This window comes from Hemicordylus capensis, chromosome 1, assembly GCF_027244095.1.
Source record: "Hemicordylus capensis ecotype Gifberg chromosome 1, rHemCap1.1.pri, whole genome shotgun sequence".
Classification (NCBI taxonomy): Eukaryota; Metazoa; Chordata; class Lepidosauria; order Squamata; family Cordylidae; genus Hemicordylus; species Hemicordylus capensis.
In genome coordinates, this window is record NC_069657.1 from 118,278,290 (window position 1) to 118,301,759 (window position 23,470).

Sequence of the window (23,470 nt, forward strand, 5' to 3'; positions counted from 1 at the left end):
CGAGTGGCAGCGGCGGCGGATCGCCCGCCACGCCGAGCGCAGCGATGGCTGGCCTGGCAGCGATGAGATGGCCTCCTCAGTGTAGCTGTAGCGGCCGAGCGGCGGCGTGGAATGCAGGCAGTGACGCCGAGCCTGCCTTCTGGCCCGGTGTCACTTCTGTGCGGCGCGCCTGCGCAGAAGCGATGCCGGGCCAGAAGGCAGGCTCGGCGTCACTGCCTGCACTCCACGCCGCCGCTCGGCTGCTACACTGAGGAGGCCATCCCATCGCCACCAGGCCAGCCACCACACCAGCCACCGCCGCGGCGGGCAACCCGCCGCCGCCACTCGGCGGGCAGCCCGCCACATCGCCGCCGCCGCAGCCCGCCACATCACTGCCGCATGCCGCCACCAAACTGCTGCCACCGCCGGTGATCTGCTGCCTGGGGGGCACCGGCGCCGGCCCAGGTATGTGGGGGCCGGGGGGCGCCGTTTCCCCCGGATACGCCACTGTTGAGGAGCTAGTCAGTTCTGCTCGAATGGTCCCACACAGGCGCAGAACCCATTCTTATGACTGCAATGGATCACTACCAGATCACTGGTTACAGGTAAGCAACCTGTTTTTTTTATCTGCAAGGTAATGTGGACATTCTAGTAATGTGGGCCTTTTTCTTCTTTTATAGCTTCATAGGATTCTGCAGTTGGGTATGGTTATATCAGAGCTGCTTGAGAATGGTTCTTCAGTTTTGGTTTGTCTGGAAGATGGCTGGGATATCACAGCACAGGTGAGCTATCACTATGTCCTTGAATGTAGTAATGGTTGACAGAGAAACAGACAATGGGCAATATCCAGTCCAGTTAATAATGACTAAACACCATTGGAATCAATGAGAAATATTAACTTCTGGATGTTGCCTAATGTATTCTGACTATACCTGATCAATCACTTCAAGCAACATATTTTGGAACTCCTAAAGCAACCTCATCTGATTGGTATTACACAATAATGCAATAGCTGTCCAGGTCTGTGACTAGCCTGTTCACATTTTTAAATTTTCAGATCTGCAGCATCCTAATGCAGTACATAGAATCTCACGCTTATAATCCTGCATGGTTCAAACTACATTCAGCTGTTCTCTAAGCTCACCCCCTGTACCACATTGATGCTTGGGGGGGAAATAAACTCTTGTGCTGACCTAAACTGACAGGCTAAGGTGGTTGGCGTGCGCACAATGTTGCCCATATCATTCTGTCAAGAAAAACAGAAAGAACAAACTTCCAAGGATTCAGATTTTATGGAACATATTACAGATGAAATGAGGAGTAACACCAGATTTCACGAAGTGTGTTATTTTATTTTGCAAAATTACAAACAGCTTGCTTGGGTTGATTTTTTAAGCTTTGATATCCTGTCTTCTAACTAAAAGTATCCAAGGTGCATTATAATCAAACACATTAGTACAAACAGTTTAAAAATGAACCCATTAAAAAAAATCAATGAAGCTTAAAGCAACAATCACAAATGCAAGTTTTAAAAGGTGGACAATTTGTTTCATCATTAGAGTTCCATCCTTATCTATTCCACTTGTTTGGAATTGTAGCAAGCCATGTCTAGTCTTATAAGAGGCTTTGGTCCATCCTCCATTTCAGATGATGTCACTGCACCTGCACAGTATTAATGTTGACTACTTCCATACACCAGAGGACATAACTGTCTAGCCATAATGCTGGTACAGTGCTTTTTGTCAGTAAAGAGTATATGGCTGCCTTCTAGTAGAGTGGTGGGTAGCAGCAAAGCTATGAATTTGTGATGTACCCATTGATTTCCTCAGCTGTCGGACTAATAGATGCACTGTTGAAATACTAATGTATAAAATATTAAATAGTCTTCTGTGCACTGTATCTAACATTAACATTTTATTTTGTGGTCTAGGTGGTGTCTATTGTACAGTTACTCAGTGATCCATTCTATCGAACACTCGAAGGTTTCAGAATGCTAGTGGAAAAAGAATGGCTGTCCTTTGGGCATAAGTTCAGCCAGCGCAGTAATTTGACGCTCAATTGTCAGGGGAGTGGGTTTGCTCCTATCTTTTTGCAGTTCTTGGACTGTGTGTACCAGGTAAGCAAAACAAGTATATATCTGAAATGTATGGGTGCAAAAGTATCAACATTCTAGGGCGATGGGCAGATATGTTAGAGAAATATGAATATCTTATACCCTTGAAATAATACATTAACTTTATGCGGGGAAACAGAAAGTTGTAGTTTTAAAAGAGAATTTTCATTCTGTATAGCAGTATTTTCAGAATTTCATCTATACATCTCAAAGCACATGTAAGCAGTCATTTACAAATCTGCTCACTTGAAGCCATGACCTTGGCAAGAAAGGACATCCAGCAGCACACATACCCTCCCCTGAGTTCTCACTTTAGCTACAGTTTAGAGAAGGTAAGAAACAGCAGTAGACTCTCCCTCTGTTTCCATATTCCAGTGCAAGTAGATTTCTTGCCCTCCCTTTACAGCTCTCTGCATGTGCCAGAGAGTTGGCACAGAAATAAAGTTCTATCTTTCTCCATGTGCACATAGATAAAGTAATATGGAATCCCACTGGACATTAATTTGAATCTGGATTACAAATCCATAACAGTGCTATTCAAACAATCAGGAGCAACAAGTGAAAGTTTAGGATCATGCCTCTTTACAAGATGGGTGAAACAGGAAGGCTGCTAAGGAAAATATTTGTCTTTGTTTCAACTAGAAACAACATATGAAGCATTAATTCTTAAATTAGAACTGCATCATCTTTTAAAAAGCCATTGTTTATGCCAGTATCTCCAGGTGTCAGCTGAATTATTAATATGAGTCATTCTTTCACAATAGCAACATCTGTTAGATCTGCTAGTTGTTTCTAAAAAAGCAGAGTTGGTGACAGTGATGTCATACAAGGAAGCTCCTTTCACTTTCTACATCAGCTTTTTTCTGCTCAATGCATTGGTCTAACCTCTTGGAATGTTGTATTTGCATAAAGCCATCAACACAATTATCATCATTATCATCATCATCACTACATTTATATCCCACTCTTCCTCCAAGTTAAGTTTGTCACAACAACCCTGTGCGACAGGATAGACTGAGAGGTACATGACTGTGAGTGATTCATCTCTGGGACTGACAACTGGAAGAGGGCAGATCGTTTCCCTCAGAGGGGTACCAGATTTGGAGTACCAGAGCTGCATGTATCAACTCTTGGCAAGCTATCCGAACACAAGCTCCTTCCTTCCCAAGGCCCCTGCCAATTTTCTTCACTTGGGATAATAAATAATCACTGATATCACTGTAAAAGTTACGTTTGCTCTTCTGCACCCCGCAATGTGGGGTGGACCTCAGGATCCTCTTCGGAGGCACCGCTCAGAGTACCCCTGCCAAATGAAATGAGGCTGGTGGCTACAAGGGATATGGAATAGCCTCCCCAGTAAGACTCACCTAGCATGATTGCTTTGTTCTTATAGATGCCAGGTGAATTCCTTTCTGTTCACTCAGGCCCTTTTAAAAGTTTAAAAAAAAAATTGCTGAAATGATCTGCTTTATTCAGTCATCTTACTTTGGGAGCTGCCTAGAGCACAATTTTTTATGGGGTGGCCAAGAAATAAAGTTGTTGTTAGTCTCAATTCCCCATTTATGAAATGGGATTAAACCCTGATCTAGCCCACAGTTGAAGCGCTTGGCAAATAAAGTGCTGTATGAACTGATGCTTGCAACTTGATCTAGTGTCCAAGCAGGCATGCTCCTAGTACTCTGTAAAACATGTAAGTCATGTAGAGGGTCATCCATACCCAGTTTCATTTTGTCAGAAGGTAACAAAAAGTATTTCAAAATGTCCGTTCTCATAAAATTCCTGCCAAAAAAAAAATCCCTAAAATAACTTTTAATTTTAGCTGTTTGATCATATCTGGAACTTTTTTTGGTCTAAAATGTTGTATGGCTGCTTTCCTGTTACTTGTTTCCAAATTGGATTTCTTTGGTGCCAAATTCTGCAATGCCAAATCTTGCTTATTAGGCTGCATTTCAGTTTCACAGATCTCTGAATAATTGGGCATCTGTGGCTGCAACTGAACCAATATTCACTTCTGAATTTTTGCCTTTCCATCCAAAGGCAGAGGAGAGTTGGTCTTGCGGTAGCAAGCCTGACTTGTCCCCTTAGTTAAGCAGTAATATAATATATATTAATATAATATATTATAATAATATAATATTATAATAATATCTCAATATAATGTAAGATTTTATATTAGTGACCGGGGTCACCCCATGTAACTGAAGGTTGAGAAATTTAGGACCGAGAGAGGAAGTACTTTTTCACACAGCACATAATTAATCTATGGAATTCTTTGCCATGGGATGTGGTAATGGCCACCAGCTTGGATGGCTTTAAAAGGGGCTTAGACAGATTCATGGTGGGCAGGTTTATCAATGGCTACTAGTCTGGTGGCTGTGGGCCACCTCCAGCCTCAGAGGTATGATGGCTCCCAATACCAGTTGCAGGGGAACAACAGCAGGAGAGAGGGCATGCACATACCGCTTGCCTGTGGGCTCCCCAGAGGCATCTGGTGGGCCACTGTGTGAAACAGGATGCTGAATTAGATGGGCCTTGGGCCTGATCCAGCAGGACTGTTCTTTATGTATACAGAGTGAGCGAGTGAGTGAGTAAATAAATAAATAGTACTGTTATTTGAATACTATAAGTGCAATCTAGATGGAACCACATCCATGTACACATCATAAGTTGCCATCTATATGCACACCATTAAGGATGTGCACGAACTGCGGTTCAAGCACATTTCGGGAGTGGCACAAGGGAACTTTAAGAAAGAGGAAAGCAGGTCCTTACCTGCTCTCTGCTGCCTCATGCAGCTTCCTGCTGGGGCAGTGCACATCCCAAGAAGCCCCATGCAGCATCAGCATGCATAGGCACAGGTGCCATTTGCATGGTCAGCATAGTGTTGCTGACCACGCAAATGGCACCCATGCATGTGCGGACATCATGTGTGCGCTGATGCCATGCAGGGCTTCTTGGGATGTGCAGCGTCCCAGCAGGAAGATCCATGGGGCAGCAGAGAGCAGGTAAAAGACCTGCTCTCTCCTCTTAAAGTTCCCCGGCACCGCTTGCGAAATGTGCTCAAACTGTGGGTCGTGCACATCCCTACACACCACCATATGTTTAATGAGAGTTTAAGTATCAACAATCCACCAAACTCAAACACCAATTTGGGAGTGTGGCAGAGAACTTTCTCAAAAGGAAATCAAGAGGAAATTGTATAAACAACAGTATCGTTTCCTCTTTAAAAAGCCCGCAGGCAGAGACTCTAAATTGCTTTAATTTGAAACTTTTGTGGAGGCATCTTCTGACAGGGAAAATTTTGGGACCCTGAGGAGGAGCAAACATTTCTCTGAATCATGGCATTAACTTTGATATGTCAGCACAAATAAAAGTGCCCAATTTCTGGGAAACCTTTTTTACATTGAAAATTTCATCTTCACCTCTTGAGCTCTTTTGTCTGTGATCCTCCTATATAAAGTAAGCTACAAACTGTAGGTTGACAATTTATATGGACTAGCTGGTCACTGAGCTTTTGTTCTGATGTCTTAAATCAGTGATCTTCACTGTTTTTCAAGTGGGGGGGCACTCTGGCAAAAACAAACAAACCACCCTTCAATGGGAGAGCCATTTCCCACGTGCTGAACTCCTCGTAGTACTACACTTTAGTCAGGGTTGGGACAGCCCTTTAAGAGAGATGGGGCCTTCTTTTAAGAGCTCTGGAGGAAAGCACTGGGAAGGACTAGACTTCCGAGCACTCTGTATCCACCTTCCCAGAGGGTGCAGGGGCTAGAGAGGGCTCCATTTCCCTTAGAGCCCCTCAGTACTGTGCAAAGTGCAGCACTGCATGGCAAGAAGGCATGGCAAGAACCTGTGCTAACTTGGCAAAGAGGCATCTTTTAACATGGTGATTCTCTTTGTTGAGCAGGGGTGGAATAACTGGCCCTACCCACCCCCAGCACAGTACCTCCAGTGACTGCTGCTGGTGTCTGTCATGTTTCTTTTTAGATTGTGAGCCCTTTGGGGACAGGGAGCCATCTTATTTATTTATTATTTCTCTGTTTAAACTGCCCTGAGCCATTTTTGGAAGGGCGGTATAGAAATTAAATAAATAAAATAAAATAAAGAAGGGTCATCTCTGCATGGTGCCAGGGGGACTGTGCAGAGCATTCAGCTTTGACCAAAGCTTCACATAGGCTCAATAATCTAGTTTGATTTATATATCAGTACTAGAACATGGTTCTTTCCATTATATAGACAGTTTCTGTTATTTTAATGCCACCATATATTTTAAGTGGTACTCAACCCCTCAACCCCTTCTCCTGCAAACCTTTCTCTTCACAGTCCTGCCTGTACTAACTTCTTAGGCATGAACATAGGAACATAGGAAGCTGCCATATGCTGAGTTAGACCATTGATCTATCTCGCTCAGTATTGTCTTCACAGACTGGCAGCGGCTTCTCCAAGGTTACAGGCAGGAGTCTCTCTCAGCCCTATCTTGGAGAAGCCAGAGAGGGAACTTGAAACCTTCTGCTCTTCCCAGAGCGGCTCCATTCATTCATTCATTCGATTTCTATACCACCCTTCCAAAAATGGCTCAGGGCAGTTTACATAGAGACATAATAAATAAATAAGATGGATCCCTGTCCCCAAAGGGCTCACAATCTAAAAAGAAACATAAGGCAGACACCAGCAACAGTTACTGGAGATACTGTGCTGGGGGTAGATAGGGCCAGTTACTCTCCCCCTGCTAAATAAAGAGAATCACCATGTTAAAAGGTGCCATCCCTTGAGGGGAATATCTTACAGTGCTCACACATCCAGTCTCCCTTTCATGTGTAACCAGGGCATACCGTGCTTAGCTAAGGGGACAAGTCATGCTTGCTACCACAAGGCCAGCTCTCCTTCATCCTGCTGCATACATCTGAAGCTGCCTTAGACTAAGTGAGACCATTGATCCACCTCCTCTGAAATCATACCAGGCCCAGACTTAACGGAGTCTCAGGCAGAGGTCTTTCTTAGCTCTGCTACTGAGATCTTTTAACCAGAAATGGTGGGGATTGAACCTGGGACTTTATATAAGCAAAGCGTGTGCTAAGCTATGGCCCTTGCAACAACAGTGTTATCCCCACACAGGGCTGTCCTAGCTACCTGGAATTATTTAGTCATACAATGAGATAGTCCATTAGATTTCCCCAAATACCCAGTCTATTTTGAACATCTGTGTCCAACCTCAGTTGTACAATAGCTAATCACAGAAAAAGCTTGCCAACCAAACTTGAAGTGTGTCAAGTATTCTTGGGAATTTCAAAACCAGTTTTCAATGCATGCACCAGTTGATTTGCCCTTTTGTCATTTTGTTTTATTCTCACTCTGAGACCTAGAATCTGTTTTCAATACCCATTTCAGTCATCCTCATCCCACGAGCAGTGCACGAGGAATGTTCCAGAGGCCATGAATGCACTTTTGAATAAACAAAGTCAGATGTTACTTAACCACTAATTTTTAAAAATGATTTTAAGTCATTAGCAGAAATGATAACAATTGTGACTGAGGTTAATAAAAACAAGATGCAGAATGTCCTAAAGAAAACTGGAATAGTGGAGCTATTCCTTCAGGATTGTTCCCCACCCCACTCCTCTCTTTCCCCGCAGAAGTGGCAATACAAACTATATGTTATATGAAAGATCTGAAAGGGGTCTGTACAATTGTTTCTGCAGGCAAACAGCAACTGTGGGGATGAATTAAACGGCTCTTTCCCCCAGCTGCCTTGCCATCCCTTAAGGCAGCATTTCAGGTTTTAAAACTGTTTTTAAAAGTCTGGAAGTCCATCACAGGATCCTATATAAGCTGCAGTTTGTTTCAAAAAAAGAAGCAGCAGAGGCTGAGCTCTGGTCTAAGCAGGCAGATGAGCGCTTGGCCACCTTTTGCCTTCCTCTGCACTGCTGTTTGAGAAGACTTGCTTGCTTTCCTAGAGTGGTGATCTAGGCAGCTAGCAGTCTCTTCCCATCCTCTTGATCCTCTCCTAGTTTTCTCCAAGTCCTGTCAATGAACAGCTGAAATATTGTGAGTTTGAAAGCACAGCACAGCTCCCACGGAGTGCACACATCCAGACTTCCCTAGATGAGCCAGTGCAGATTTGTTTGGGGGTTGTTATTTTTCCTGTTGGGGGAAACTCTACCTGCCTTCACTCTACTGACACACATGCTAGGCTCCAAATCCAGTGTGGATTTTGACCCCTACCCCATAATTTGAGCCAGCTGTTGGCTTGTAAAAAAGGTTCAGGCACCTGACACATTTATCTGATTCTTTATTCTTATTTGACTTCTTTAAAGGCCCATCTGCTGCTTCTGTTTCTGTTTTACCTAGAAACATTGCTCTGTGCAGGAGAAGGGAAGGGAGTAGCCTTCCACAAAGAGGGCCAGTCAGCACTGTCTGTATCCAGCTGGGAAGAACTGGTTGCTCCTGAGCTCAGTTTCTTAGGAAAGTTTACTTCTGACCAAAATAGGAGCACAGATCCACAGTGAGCTCACTGCTCAAGATCCATGTATCTGTATGCAACCTTACAGTAGATGAAACACACTTATTTAATCTCTATACCATAGAAATGCCTTTTCAGATCTGATTTGAGCTGAATACACAATAAGGAGGTGTTTAAGAAATGAGTGGTGGCAGAGAACATGTTAATGTAAACCATTCAGGGGGAAATACACCCTTGGTTGTCAGTTATACTCCTATAAAACTGACAGCTGTGAAATTTACATGTTCATTATTTTTTCTTCTATCTGATTATGTAGTCATAATTACATAAGAACAACCCTGCTGGATCAGGCCCAAGGCCCATCTAGTCCAGCATCCTGTTTCACACAGTGGCCCACCAGATGCCACTGGAAGCCTACAGGCAGAAGTTGAGGGCATGCCCTCCCTCCTGCTGTTACTCCCCTGCAACTGGTAATCAGAGACATCCTGCCTTTGAGGCTGGAGGTGGCCTATAGCCCTCCGACTAGTAGCCAATGATAGACCTCATGGATAACTTATGAATGGATAACTTCATGATCCAAACCCCTCTTAAAGCCATCCAGGTTGTTGTTGGCTGTCACCATATCTTGTGGCAGAGAATTCCACAAGTTGATTATGCGTTGTGTGAAAAAAGTATACAAATTGTTAGCATTTGGGGCTTGGTACTGAAGCTATAATACAGGTGGCCCTCATCTGCAGTTTTAAAAGTTGGCAAACTGCACCTATCTGCTGTTCCTAGCTGGCCAGAAATGACTGCCAATGTCATTTCCGGACACCATTTTTGCAGCACGGAGCCATTTTGCCCCCCCCCCATTCCCCACCCAAGAATTTTTGAAAAGAATCTAAAAAAACTGGAGGGTTTGCTGGTGGGGGGGGGGGCTTGCTGGAGAGCAAGGTACTGTGCTTTATTCCCTTTATTTCTGCTTTTGGGGACCTTTTTTAAGGAACCTAACCCTCCAATTCCTATAGATTCAAGGTGTCATTATCTGCAATTGTAGGCTGGTACAGAACCCTATAAATAACTAGGGCCACCTATACTGTAAATAGAGGAAATTCACTGCAAACATTTACACTCAATTTTGCTGTTAACTGTAAATAGTGTGTGCAGAAAATACTTTCTGGATCATGAAAAATATTTTAACAATGTTCTTATAACTCTTCTTCATATTTTAAAAACTATTGACTTTGCTTTTGGCCCAGTAAAACAATAATAACTATATTGTCCTAGTTGGCCAAGCACAAATGCAGCTGAGAAAATAGGATACAAATTTTTCATCACTGCTGATGAACCAACACTGGAATTGGGGGAAGCTAACAAAAGCATTGCAAGTATTTTCAACTAAGGCCAGCATTTTTATTTTATTTTATCATTTTCTGCCCCATCATTTTGTTCAAGAAGGGTCAGAAATACCTAACAAGTTCATAGGCATCTGACTGCTCAGGCTGCTTGGGGAGAGCGCCTCTGGTGCACACACTGAGAGATGGGGGGTGGGGAGGACTGCCAGTATGGAAGTGGCAGCGAGTGGAGAGGAGCTGCTCTCCTCTGCAATAAAGGGACTGGGTTAGCCCTCTATTTTAAAGGGATTGTGCCGTGATTCGGAAGCCAAATCCCATTTCGAGCACATCCCTGTTGTCTTGTACATTTTATTTGCACTGGGATAACATTTTCCATTTTCTGTATCTATTTCAGATTCACAACCAGTATCCAACAGAATTTGAGTTCAACCAGTATTACCTGAAGTTCGTAGCATTTCACTATGTTTCCAACCGATTTAAAACATTCCTACTAGACTCAGACTATGAAAGACTGGAACATGGTGAGGGTCCCAGTTTGACTGACACTAATTTGTTTGTGTTTTATTTTTATTTTGAAGCATTGTCTAAACTTGCTGAATTTGCAGAAGTACCACTCCCTTCTCTCCATTAGATAGGTGTGCATGTTGAGGTATGCAGGTTCTTGTTTTCTCTGCAATTTAAGGCTGGTAACAGGCAGTTGAGAGAGAAATTATACCAAAATATCCACAAGCAACTATCAGATACAGAATGACTGTATTTCCTATCATAATGGCATGTTCCTTTGGCTACAACTATATGTGACCCACAATCACCTGTATCTTCCCTCAACATTTAGAAGGACGGGGGAACAAGAGCAGTCTTAGGCACCTGCAATGACAAACAGAAAAATGATGGGGGGTGATGTGGGGGTGGCTAAACCCTTTTCCCTTTGGTCACTTTTCTGCTCCAGCTGCTTAAAGGAAAGGTATGGGTACCACTGGAATGGAAAACAATGGTTTTGATTTTTTAAATTGCCTTACTTTAGAAGTTGCCACTGTAAACAGTAACTCAGTCTTTTCCTTAATCATTCACCCTGTAGCCACTGGTGAACTGGAATATTGGGCCGGGGGCGGCGGGGGAGTGGTGTTGATGCATGTTGACCCTGCATCACATCATAGTCATTTCCTGCTTCATTCTAGATTTTAAAAACATGATGATCACCAGTTGTTCACCAGGAGGCTTTACAAACAGGGCTGTTACCCTGAATCTCCTTCGGAAAAGAGTGTGTGCATTCATACACCAACCAAACTTAACCCGAAGTCCCTTTGAGATCCTTGGACCCACTCCACACACAAATCAGGCTTTGTCTTGCAAATTCTAGCTTATCTTGGTGTATTGCTGGGTTTTTAAAATGCTGGTTTTAAACTACTTTTTCTGAAAACACTGGGGCAAATAGGGAGAGGCACTGATGTAGAAACATTAGCATGATTCTAATGATTCTAAAAAGATACTCTCTTTAGAAACGCAGATATAGCTCTTTAGAAAGCCCCCCCACATTGGCTAGAAGGAAAACATAGAGGCATGCCATGTGAACTTACATCAAAACAAAACTCAAGAGCAGAGGAGAGCTGCTTCCCTCAATACCATGAGTAGGATTCAAAGTGGCTTTGCTCAACATTTACCCCGCAGCATGAAGCCATATGCGAATAACTCCCAGGAATGCCGTTAAAGCCACTACTGCAGCAAGAGAGGTTAAAAAAAAAAAGACTGCTCACAGCAGGAATACATTTGCTTTTTAGGGAGTGGGTATTAATTAGCAAGCCTGCAGTCTAAAAACAGAAAAAGTTAAACGTTAGTTAAAACAAAAATGAAAAGTTTAAAACATTACAACAATTTTAAAACAATATTTTAAAACAGCATTAAAACCATTAAAACGATATTAATTAAAAGCCTGGGTGAACAGATGTGTCTTTAAAGACTATTTAAAAGCTGTCAGAGATGGGGAGGCTCTTATTTCACTAGGGAGCACATTCCAAAGCCTCGGGGCAACAATGGAGAAGGCCCATCCCTGAGTAGCCTCCAGACGAGCCAGTGACAAATGCAGATAGACCTCTCCTGATTATCTCAATGGGCAGTGGGGTTCATGACGAAGAAGACATTCTCTTAAATACCCAGGGCCCAAGCTGTTTAGGGCCTTATAGGTTATAACCAACACCTTGTATTTTGCCCGGAAACATATCGGTAGCCAGTGTAGCTCCTTCAATACAGGAGTAATATGGTCTCTCCGAGATGACCCAGAGACCAACCTGGCTGCCGCATTCTGGACCAACTGTAGTTTTTGGACTACATACAAGGGCAGCCCCACATAGAGTGCATTACAGTAATCCAGACTGGAAGTTACCAGCAGATGTACTACTGTTTTGAGGTTGTTCACCTCAAGAAATGGATGCAGCTGGCGCATCAGCCAAAGCTGATAGCGGGCACTTCTGGCCACTGCCTCAACCTGGGACACCAGGGAGAGACTTGGATCCAGAAGCACCCCTAGACTGCGTACCTGTTCCTTCTGTGGAAGTGTGACCCCATCCAGAACAGGCAAATCAAAATTGTATCTTGGGTTCCGACCCCACACAATGAGTACCTCTGTCTTATCTGATTCATTCTCAGTTTGTTATCCCTCATCCAGCCCATTACCAAATCCAGGCAGGCATTTAGGGAGGTTATGCCCTCTCCTGATGATACTGACATGGAGAAATTTGGGTATCATCAGCATACTGATAACACCCAGCACCAAATCTCCTGATGATCTCTCCCAGCTGTTTCATGTAGATGTTAAACATCGGAGACCATATGGAGCCCTGAGGGACACCATTCAAAAGTTCAGATTTTGAAGAACAGCAATCTCGAAGGGACACCATCTGGAACCTGCCTGAGAAGTAGGAGTGGAACCACTGCAAAGCAGTGCCTCCAACTCCCAACCCTCTCAGACGCTCCAGAAGAATACTGTAGGCAATAGTATCGAAAGCCGCTGAGAGGTCCAAAAGGACCAACAGAGTGACACTTCCTCTGTCAATTCCCAATTGGAGTTCATCCATCAGGCCAACCAAGACAGTCTCCACCCCATAGCCAACCTGGAAGCCAGTTTGAAATGGGTCAAGATAATCATTTCCCTCCAAGACTGTCTGGAACTAGAAGGCCACCACCCTCTCAATTACCTTGCCTAGCCACAGGAGGTTGGAGACTGGCCTGTGGTTGCTCAACTCTGAGGGATCCAAGGTAGGCTTCTTCAGAAGCAGCCCCCGCCCGCCAGAGTCTTAAGGCATGTTGGGCAAGGGTCAAGAAAACAGGTGGTAGGCCGCACCACTCCAATCAGCTTGTCCACATCCTCAGGAATCACAAACTGGAACTAATCCAACCTAATCATATAAGAGGAGTTGCTGGACACCTCCACATCAGACACTGAAGTAATTGTGGAGATGGAGTCTAAGTCGGCCCGAATATGAGAGATTTTCCCCACAAAGAATTCGTTAAACAAATCACAGCGGGCAATTGATGGATCCAGTTTCTGATTCAAAGGAGGAGGGGCACATACTAGCCCTCTCACAACCCTGAACTACTCTGCTGGACGTGAACTTGCAGATGCAATATGGGCAGAAAAGAATCGCTTCTTTGCCGCACGTATTGCCGGAGCATAGACCTTCAAATGAGCTCTATGTTGCAATCTGTCGGATTCAAGCCGAGTCTTCCTCCACTTGCACTCCAGTCATCTACCTTACCGCTTCAGCCCCCGTAGTTCTTCCGTATACCAAGGGGCCAATTTTGAAGTGGGTTGGAGAGGACACTTAGGAGCAATCATGTCTACTGCCCCAGTGAGTTTGCTGTTCCAATTCTCCACCAGGGCATCAACAGGATCACCGGCAGAGCCAACACTAAATCCCTCCAAGTTTCTCCTGAAATCCTATTGGATCCAATAATCTCCTCAGGCGGACCATTCTAATAGGTCCTTCGCCCCTGAGAAGGTGGGAAGTGATTGTGAGTCCATCCTTAACCAGATGGTGGTCCGTCCATGACAATGGGGAAATCACAGCATTCCTCACCCACAGAACAGCACCCTGATCAGAGTGAAAGACCAAATCAAGCGTGTGACCAGCAATGTGTGTTGGTCATTCCCGAGACCACTCGAGATAGGCCCATAGTTGTTATGAACTCCTGAGCTGCCATGGACAGATTGGTCCCAAAATGAACATTGAAGTCCCGCAGCACCACAAGCCTGGGGGACTCCAGCACCAAGCCCGAGACCCACTCCGTCAGCTCAGTTAGGGACTCTGTTGAGCAGCGGGGCGATTGGTACAACAACAGAAGTCCCAGTCTATCCCTGGTCCCCAACTTAAGTACACACATTCGATTTGACAGTCTTATTTTCTTTTAGTTGTAGATCAAGCCAATAGTTTATTACTGCACCCTGTGTCTTTGCAACAAGCACATGAATAGGGCAGCCCTCAAAAGATTACCCTTTCTACTTTTAGAAAAGCAGAGCATAGATGTGGTGATGGATTTGCTGATTTAAATTTGCCTGAAAGTAGGCAGTCCAATCATTCTTATCAGAAAAATGAGACTGCAGATATTTAAAGCTGTTTGCTGATTTATCATTTTATCTAGCAGTACTCCATCAGCAAGCTTTCAAATAAAATACCTCATTTTTTGATAGTTTATAACAAGATACTCCCTATTACAGAAAGAACGAAGTCCCAATTAAAATGTGTGTGGATTAACATGGCCATATCATATTCATGTTTGTCTTCAGTTATAGCTATTATATTAATTCTCCTGGGTGTGCCTTGGAACGTGCATCCCAGCGCCCAGCTGATTGGCTGGGCGGCGGATGCGCCTGATTAGCAGAGGCTCACACAGGAGGATTTGTTGCCACACCGGCGGCCCAGCCATGGAGGCCAGAGGCAGTGGGCCCGGCCCAGCCACGGAAGCAAGGCCCAGGAGGGAGGAAAGAAAGGGGGGGCAGAAGTGGCGGTGGGGAGGAGAGGCGGCTGGGCCCAGAAGCGGAGAAAGTGGGAGAGAGGTAACCGCCAGCCCCAAAGAGCGCACAGATGCGCTGTGCGGGGTTAGCTAGTTAATTTTGAATGCTGGAACCTGTTTATGTGTCAAATAATTTTTTTAAATACTCAATTTTAAAGCCACATTATCTTAGTATTTCTATTTATTACTTTGTTTAAATATCCCTAACTCATTTCACCCAAAGGGCCCTCATGGCAGTTTAGTTCCATGTTGGGACTAAGTATTTCATTCAACTTCTTATTTTCTTTTTCTGTAGGGACACTATTTGAGGATAAAGGAGAGAAACATGGCAAAAAAGGAATTTGCATGTGGGAATGCATTGATAAAATACACAAAAGGAGTCCCATTTTCTTCAATTACCTCTATGCACCAGTTGAAACAGAGGTATAAAACAGAATTGTTTAAGATCTTTGTAAGCCTGATAGCTAAGGAAAGTTAGGTATTAGTGGAATTGATCTTTACTCGTTTACCTTCATCAGCTGCCCGATGGCCAAGGCAGTAATTCTTTTTCTATTTAAGAATCACTGGCTGACACTGGCAAGCCTCATTGAACAGATTGATTCCTTGCAGTAAAAACTCCATCTGGAGGGAGAAGAGCGCAGCAAAGTTGGTGCACATGCATGCACATGCACACAAATGTTACACTTTGCTGGAGCTGCAGGGAAAGACTGGAGCACAGTTCAACTCCAGTCTGTTTGCATCTCCACAGGGCTACTTCCATTTCATATCCCTGCAGAGAATGTCAACCACTATGTGTTGGCGGGGTGTCTAATTATACAAATATTTTAATATGGTGATGTTACCCATTTGTTTCATTACATTTTTTCATGACTTCTAACCAAGGCCAGTAACTTTCTAGATACATAGGGGAATGTGCTGTCTAAAAGGTAAATAGAATTTGTAGGAGAGGAAAATGGACGGGATTCTCAACTGAAACATGGGACAACTATATGTTTATTAGCAGTATATAAAACTGAAACATACTCATGTTTTCCATAATATCATGAGAATTAAATATTTACCTTGACCTTGTATGTTACATCAGGCTGCTTACCATAGCAATGCAAAAATGTCCAGGTCACTTCTTGCATGTTCTGGTTGCCACTCATGACATGTTATGCTCAAGAAAGTAGTCCAAGCAGCACTGCATTAGGCTTTTGAAGAGGAGGCAGCATAATATTAGGAAAGCCACAGCACATTTGTAACCTGCAAGCATTCTTTTGTACAGGCATTAAAACCCAATGTAAACATATCCAGTCTTAAAAAGTGGGATTACTACACAGAGGAGACTTTGGCTAGTGGTCCTTCTTATGATTGGACCATGGTAACTACAAAATGTACTTTTGATGAACCTGAGCAGATGGACGTATTACCTTCCCAGAGTAAGAGGAAAATTGTCTGGCCATGCTATGACTACATTAACAAAGTGCAGCCCGATGCCATCACCAGCCTATTAAATGTGAGTATAACTATTCAACACATCCATTCAACTCTGGGTGTGAATGTAATCCAGTTCTAAAAAAATCTAGATATGAGAATAAATATGTATCAGCACATTCACCAATTCCCTTTTTTGTCACTATGTTGTTTCTGTGCTGACAGCAGATCTATGTCAACATATGTAATGACCTTCAAGTTCTGCACTTGTTCAGCTGAGTTGCTATATGGTATGGTTTTCATGTCTGCAGTGGTACAATAAATAGTAAATTCCACTGAAATATCCTTAGGTAGTGTCAAGGGCACTAAAAACAAGACAAGTGTCTGAGAAAATTTGTTTAGCAGGCGATATAAGAGACAGCCATTTTCCTGATTAATTCCTCTTTTAAAGCAAGAACTGCATGAGAAATATCTCGTGAGAATTTTTTGAATGTTCCTATACCTAAAAACAGCTTATAATCATTCTTAGTTATGCTAAACCTACTATGGAAAATAGATTCTAAATTAGCCTATAATAATAGTCCATGTCTTTGGCTTCATATGCTTGAATTCAGAGCTTTCCTTTCTCTTAGTATATGATCCTTCTGCAATTAGGAGAAAGAACTGTAATTTTGCAGTAAATAACAGTTGTGGTTTTGAAACATAATAGCTACTGGCTCCAGCTAGTTGTTTATGGCAGCTTCAGTGTTCTTACAACTTCTCACACTTCACAAACAATATTACTGCAGTCCATTTCCTAGACTGAGTTTTGAGCACATTTCTTGCTGCCATATTTTTCAGTGCGCTCTCACTTCAATGAGCAACCTAATGGAGTAGCGGGGGGAAGTGACTTAATTAGCAAGCCAGAGGTTGCCGGTTCAAATCCCCGCTGGTATGTTTCCCAGACTATGGGAAACACCTATATCGGGCAGCAGCAATATAGGAAAGATGCTGAAAGGCATTATCTCATACTGCACAAGAGATGGCAATGGTAAACCCCTCCTATATTCTACCAAAAGATAACCACAGGGCTCTGTGGTCATCAGGAGTTGACACCGAGTTGACGGCACACTTTACCTTTTACCTCACTTCAGAAACAACAGAGTACAAAAGCCAATTAGCTTATTCCTGTAAAAATTCAACATAACCTTTATTAAAAGGTTAAGGTACTCTGTTTCAAGAGTGATATCCAAACATAAGAATAGCCCTGCTGGATCAGGTCCAAGGCCCATCTAGTCCAGCATCCCGTTTCGCACAGTGGCCCACCAGATGCTGCTGGAAGCCACAGGCAGGAGTTGAGGGCATGCCCTCTCTCCTGCCATTACTCCCCTGCAACTGGTACTCAGAGGCACCCTGCCCTTGAGGCTGGAGGCAGCCTATGGCCTTCCAAGTTCCAGCTAGTAGCCGTTGATAGACCTCCCTCCATGAAGTTATCCAAACCCTTCTTAAAGCCGTCCAGGTTGTTGGCTGTCACCACATCTCATGGTAGAAAATTCCACAAGTTGATTATGTGTTGTGTGAAAAAATACTTCTTTTTCTGTTTAACAAAAATACATATTTGAAATATTTTCCAAATCTTAATGTAGTTAATGTTTATCATAAGAACATATCACCACCAACACTGGAATGATACAGGTTTTTTGCAACTATAGCACAGAGCTGTCAGCACCTTTCATTGACGAAGTACTTTATACTTCATGCTTTGCACTCTACATTATGTTCATCTACATAAGAACCCTCTAGTGCACGGGTAGACAATTTTAGCACTTCAGCTGTTGTTGAACTACAACTCCCATCATCTCCCAGATATAATTTAATGTGTCTGGAGACCCCTGCTCTATTTTATATTAGTCACTATTCATCCTATTTTACTGATAGGGCACTGACAGTGCAGACCTATACATAGAATTGCTCAGAAGTACATCCAATTGAGTTCAAAGAGAATTACTCCCAGATGTGTTTAGGATTGCAGCCTGAATCTGAAAGAAAAAATAGTAGCAGTTTGCATCTAGCCCCCTCCCACCAAAACATTTTAATGCCATATTCTTTGTATCAAATAACTGTGTTGTTTTTTTAATGTAGGACAAAACAAAAAAGACAGAGTTGATGTTTTGACAGGTACCCAAAACAGAGCATGAAGTTTGTTTCTTCCACAGAGATTTGAGTAACTAAATATACCAAATGCTATGTTAACCAATTTTCTTCAAAATTGTAACTGAATTATTTTTATAAATAGATTGATTTTTAAAAACTGGAGTTGTGAGCATCTGAGATCATTAGGAATAAACATAATTAATGGCTTCACATTTGTAGTAGATTTTGCAGAATTTACCATTGGAAATCATGCTGTACCATAAAAATAATTTGCTTCTGTTTGTACCAGCTGGAAATGAAACTGGTTTTCTTTGAAACCTGAGTGCCTTCCACTTCTTAGCCTTATTTTTAAGGATTCTATTCTGATAGTTTAATATCTAAGTGGACTGAATTAAGTTTTACTGAGTGGTCTAAAAGGTGCTTACAACATAACATCCTTGGTTATGCTTACAACATCCTTACTTTCTTTGCCTGATAAAAATAGATTCTAAATTAAATCCAACTCTTAACTTCAGCATGATTCAGTGATTTCTGTGAATCATAGGGGTGCAACAGGCAATACTTGTGGTTATTATTGGGCCTCTCAGGTTCATGTTTAACCACTCTGCCACACATTAAAATATTTGGGGCCCAAGCCCATACTGCTGAATTTCCTTTCTGGAAGAGGTCATGGAGGTGTCTAATGCAAGACCGGTATGGTGAAATTTCTTTTTAGCCTGTCAGATTTTCTTATTCTGTTCAACTGCAGTGGAGCATGCTCAGTATGATTAAAGGAAGCAGCTTTATTTTTTTCTGCCCACAATTCCTGTCAGATTTTATTACCTTCTTCAAAATGGGAACAAAACAAATCCAAATTCTACAGGAAAGCATCTGATTTTGTTGCTTGAGTTGTTTGACACCCAAATAACTCCACAAAGAGAGAGAGACTACAATGGTGTTTATAAAGGCAAATTTGAAATGCCTGGAAAACTGGCAAGAAAATGCTGTCTCTCCATTTGTAGCCCTTACCCTGACAGAGCAATGAAAAATTATGTTCTAGTCCATTAGAAAATGTTATTGGAAAATACTGAAATCTGACAGAGTAATGAAAGTTTATAGTCTTGTCCATCAGAAAACATTACCCATCAGAAAAGCTTGCCCCAGTATTGAAATGTGAACGGGTACAGGAAAAAACTGAAATCTGGCAGAGTAATGAGAAATTATGGTCCAATACATCAGAAAACATTACCCATCTGAAAAGCTTATCCCGGTATTGAAATGTGCACATGAAATAGAATTTTAATTAAAAGAGACTTCCTAATTTAGATGGTTCACACAGAGCTCAGGAGGAACACCAAACTTTCAGAAGATAAGATTCGAGTCAGACTAGTAACCCAATAGTCTCAGGCAGTGACAAGAATCTTACTGGCAAGCAAGCTTTTTTCTGGAACCCAACCAAGAAATGATGAGAATCATACTTCTCTAGCTAAGGTTTATTTCAGAACTCTCACAATCCAGAGCAATAAGCAGCAAAACAGGGATATTCAAGTTGGCTGAAGGTTCCCAGACTTCCATTGAAATCTGAGGACATCTCTTACAATCTACTCAACAATCTACTTGTTTTGTTCCCATTGTATACCTTATGATTGATTACTATAGTTGTTTACTCTTTTCTCATTGGATCTCCTATGTGGTCATGAGCATTTTACTCAACCAGTCCACCAAGAATTGTCCACAATTTTATCATGCATACTACATCATCTACAGGATGTTTACAGTTACTTGTTTTCTGTTTTTCTGCTTCCATGTTATTTTACTTTTTTATGATCATAGACCAGAATAGCCTCCATGTTGAAATGCCACCATTGCTTCACTTCCTGTTTACCACTTCTTGGCATAATAACAGCAAAACATTTACGAGCAAAAAGCAAAACGATGGCCTACCATCTTGAATCTGCTAATCAGGCCTATGCAAAAGTTTGGTCAAGCTAAAAACTCTCCATACCAATAGCTATTGACAATATGCTTCTAATAATCAGAAATTGTGCAGTGAAAACCTCCAACACATGGGTGGTGAAAAGTTTCAGTCTGGTCTATCATAAAACATTACCCATCAGAAAAGCTTGCCCCAGTACTGAAATCTGAGAAGGTAAGAAAAAATTACATTCCTGTCCATTAGAAAACATTACTGGGTAAGAGAATCTGACAGGCTAAGAAAAGGTTTCACTACACCAGCCCTGGGCTGATGAGATTCAGAGAACCAAGCAATTTATTGGGGGCCTGTGCTAATGACTCCCCTACTACAGATGTAATGTTACTTCAGAACTACCCATAAGGGTGCCCACCTACCATCTGCTTGCTGTCTAACTCTGTGGCTTCTATTGAACCATCTACGTCTGTGGCAGGAGGCACAAAAAGCTACCCTATGAATAATACCTCTCCTCTGACTTCCCAGTCACCTAATGAGCTTTCAAAGAAGCTGATATTTGTCATGCTGGTGGTAGATTCCGGGACTGGATTTCTCATAACTCTGCCACTTCATCATAGGATGATCAGATCATGATCATGAGCGTGTAGATAAAGAATTGATTTTTAAAAATTCAATTTGATATGGCTTGCAAACAAAGCATGTTGCCGTGAGACGTTTCACAAGAACAAAATACAATCTGGCATACATATTAAACGTCTGTTTCACTTTCATTCCCTTAAAAAATGGTAATACTGCTTTAAAAACAAGGTAAATGTTAATATTGGCAGAGTGTAATGTTGATGTCAAAACATTGGACCTAAATTTTGTAAATATTTTACATCATATTCAACCCTTATCATGTTTCAACCATGGCAAGTTTTTGTGTTTTGAAGATAAAAAATAAGCAGTCAGAAATATTTATCTTCAGGAAAAACCCTTTGTTTTCAGGAAATCGAAAGACTGGAGAACAAGTTAAATCAAAGCCCAGAAAGATGGCAGCCATTGTGGGAAAGAGTCAAAGTAAATGTTAAAGACTACACAAGACAGGACAATGTAAGTGACCAAAGGCACAATCAAACAGATAATAATCCAGTTCCTTCTACAAACAAAGGCTTGTGTGATTTGTGACAAATGCATCTTGTTTAAATTGAAATTTAACAATTTAATAAATTGGGCATTTTTAGGTTACTAACAACTGTACATTGTTGTGTATAAAGTTAATAAATGCTGTACTTTTAAACAATTTAACTGTTCCAAGTTGGATAACCCAGAGAATCTGATAAATGTTTTCACTGTTGAACAAGAGAATTAATCTACTTTTTTACTGATCTTTCAAACACTTCCACATGCAAGTAATCCCAGTAGAGTAAACACACATGAAAAAAGCTCTGCCTTCTCCTCACTCCAAGAATATTTGTGTGTTTTTAAATAAGTTGTTAATGTTCTAAGTATGTGTTGTTTCTTGGCCATTGATGATCTCATCTAAGTTAAAATGGTTAGTCCTCAGAAAAACAGGAGCCATTATATCCAAGTATATATTCCAGAACTGCAGAAGATCCAAGGTATAAATTACTCCTGGAAACACAATGCAACAGAATAATACAGTTCAAAAAAATTAGCCAAGATATGAACCACCAGCTACCTCACGTTAGCTATGCCCAGTGCCTGGAAGTGCAATCACTCTTAATTCTTGACATATTAGTTCATCTTATGTCTTCATATTTCACCAAGGTTACCTTTTCCTTCCTGCTCTTCCACCTTCTAAGCAATTCTTAGACTCCTCTTGGTTTCTTCTCACCACACCACTACTTGCTGCAGATGGTGAGAATGTGTTTCTCAGAGCCAAATGTACACATTTGACTGTGCTGTTAAGAGATGCTCTGAAAATTAGAAATACCTCTTCTTTAACAAAAAGCTGCCAGGGGAGAAATCCAGGAGGTTCCTCTTTTCTTTCTGCCAAAAAAAACCCCCAAACCCTAAAAAAAACCCCATGCCCTGACTTCCGGTTGGACTGCTAACGAGGCTGCATGCTTCCTGACAGGGGAGACCGAGGAGGAGTATTTTAAGGGGGTTTTGAGCCTTCATAATCCCCCCTCACCACCCTGGATTAAAGGGTTTGGATCAAGATTGTCCACTGTATCCCCCCGGAGCCTGCTCCTTATCTCAGGGTTGTGCTGGAAAGTACAGCTTTGATTTAAGTCGAGCGGTGGGGGTTGGGATTCATCAAGCTACACTCCTCCATCGGAAATCCAATGGACTGAAGCCGGTCTGGCGTCTAACTTCTTTCGGTTTTGATTATAATTAATGCTTAAAGTTCAAGAAGCTCACCTCTCAGCGTGATTAGTGATAAATTGCTGGAATTCTACCTGCTTTTGCTGTAAAGATTGGACAGAGCTCAAGCCCTTGTGAAGATGTCGTAAGTTTGCTAATCATAAATCAAGGATGGAAATTCAATCTGTTTCACTAAATGCTGGAATTGAAAATCTGAACTGATGACTAAAAGCTTTAAAACTTTTTTTTTTTAAAGCAAAGCAGTTGGAACTATTATTATTCTCTTTTAGTACCTTTTGAGAGAGTTTAACTTAAGGGATAAGTGATTTGCTGTTGAATATGTCTATCATGAAGTCCACCAATCAGAGGAAGAAGGTGGATTATTGAACCGTGAGAAAAATTAAACTGGCAGTGATAAGATACAAGAGTTGCGGTCTAGAGCTGAGTTTATTTGGAAAATAATTGCAGGCCTGTACTTTCTTGCAGAGCAAGGAGGCCGAAACCTGCTGTAAGAGCAGTGTTGCTGGAGGAGTTGTAAATAATGCAAAAGGTAAAGCAACAGAGCCAAACACAGACCCAATCACAAGCTAGGAGATTTTCTGTTCCAAACCCAGGCCTGGGTGAAGGGAAAATGTCTTCAGAGTTAAATGAGACACTAGTTGCTTTGAAACAGTTACTAGAAGCTAATACAGGCACCCTCCAACATGTAAGTCAAGACATACAAACACTTAATAAGAGAACATCAAACACTGAGGAGACAGTGAAAAAATTGGCGCAAGATAACAAAGAATTTAAAACAAGGGTGGAAA

General features: G+C 42.1%; 1 protein-coding gene across 13 annotated transcripts in view; it reads left to right on the top strand.

The window, feature by feature from the left end:
* Positions 1–23,470, top strand: part of SBF2 (SET binding factor 2) — a 510,140-nt gene that overhangs the window by 459,840 nt on the left and 26,830 nt on the right. For all 13 annotated transcript variants that reach the window (XM_053274763.1, XM_053274792.1, XM_053274810.1 and 10 more), the window contains 6 exons: positions 660–761; positions 1,910–2,095; positions 10,281–10,407; positions 15,189–15,316; positions 16,161–16,391; positions 21,339–21,443. In XM_053274763.1, the coding sequence (XP_053130738.1) occupies positions 660–761; positions 1,910–2,095; positions 10,281–10,407; positions 15,189–15,316; positions 16,161–16,391; positions 21,339–21,443 (879 nt within the window). The remainder of the gene's footprint in view (positions 1–659; positions 762–1,909; positions 2,096–10,280; positions 10,408–15,188; positions 15,317–16,160; positions 16,392–21,338; positions 21,444–23,470) is intronic.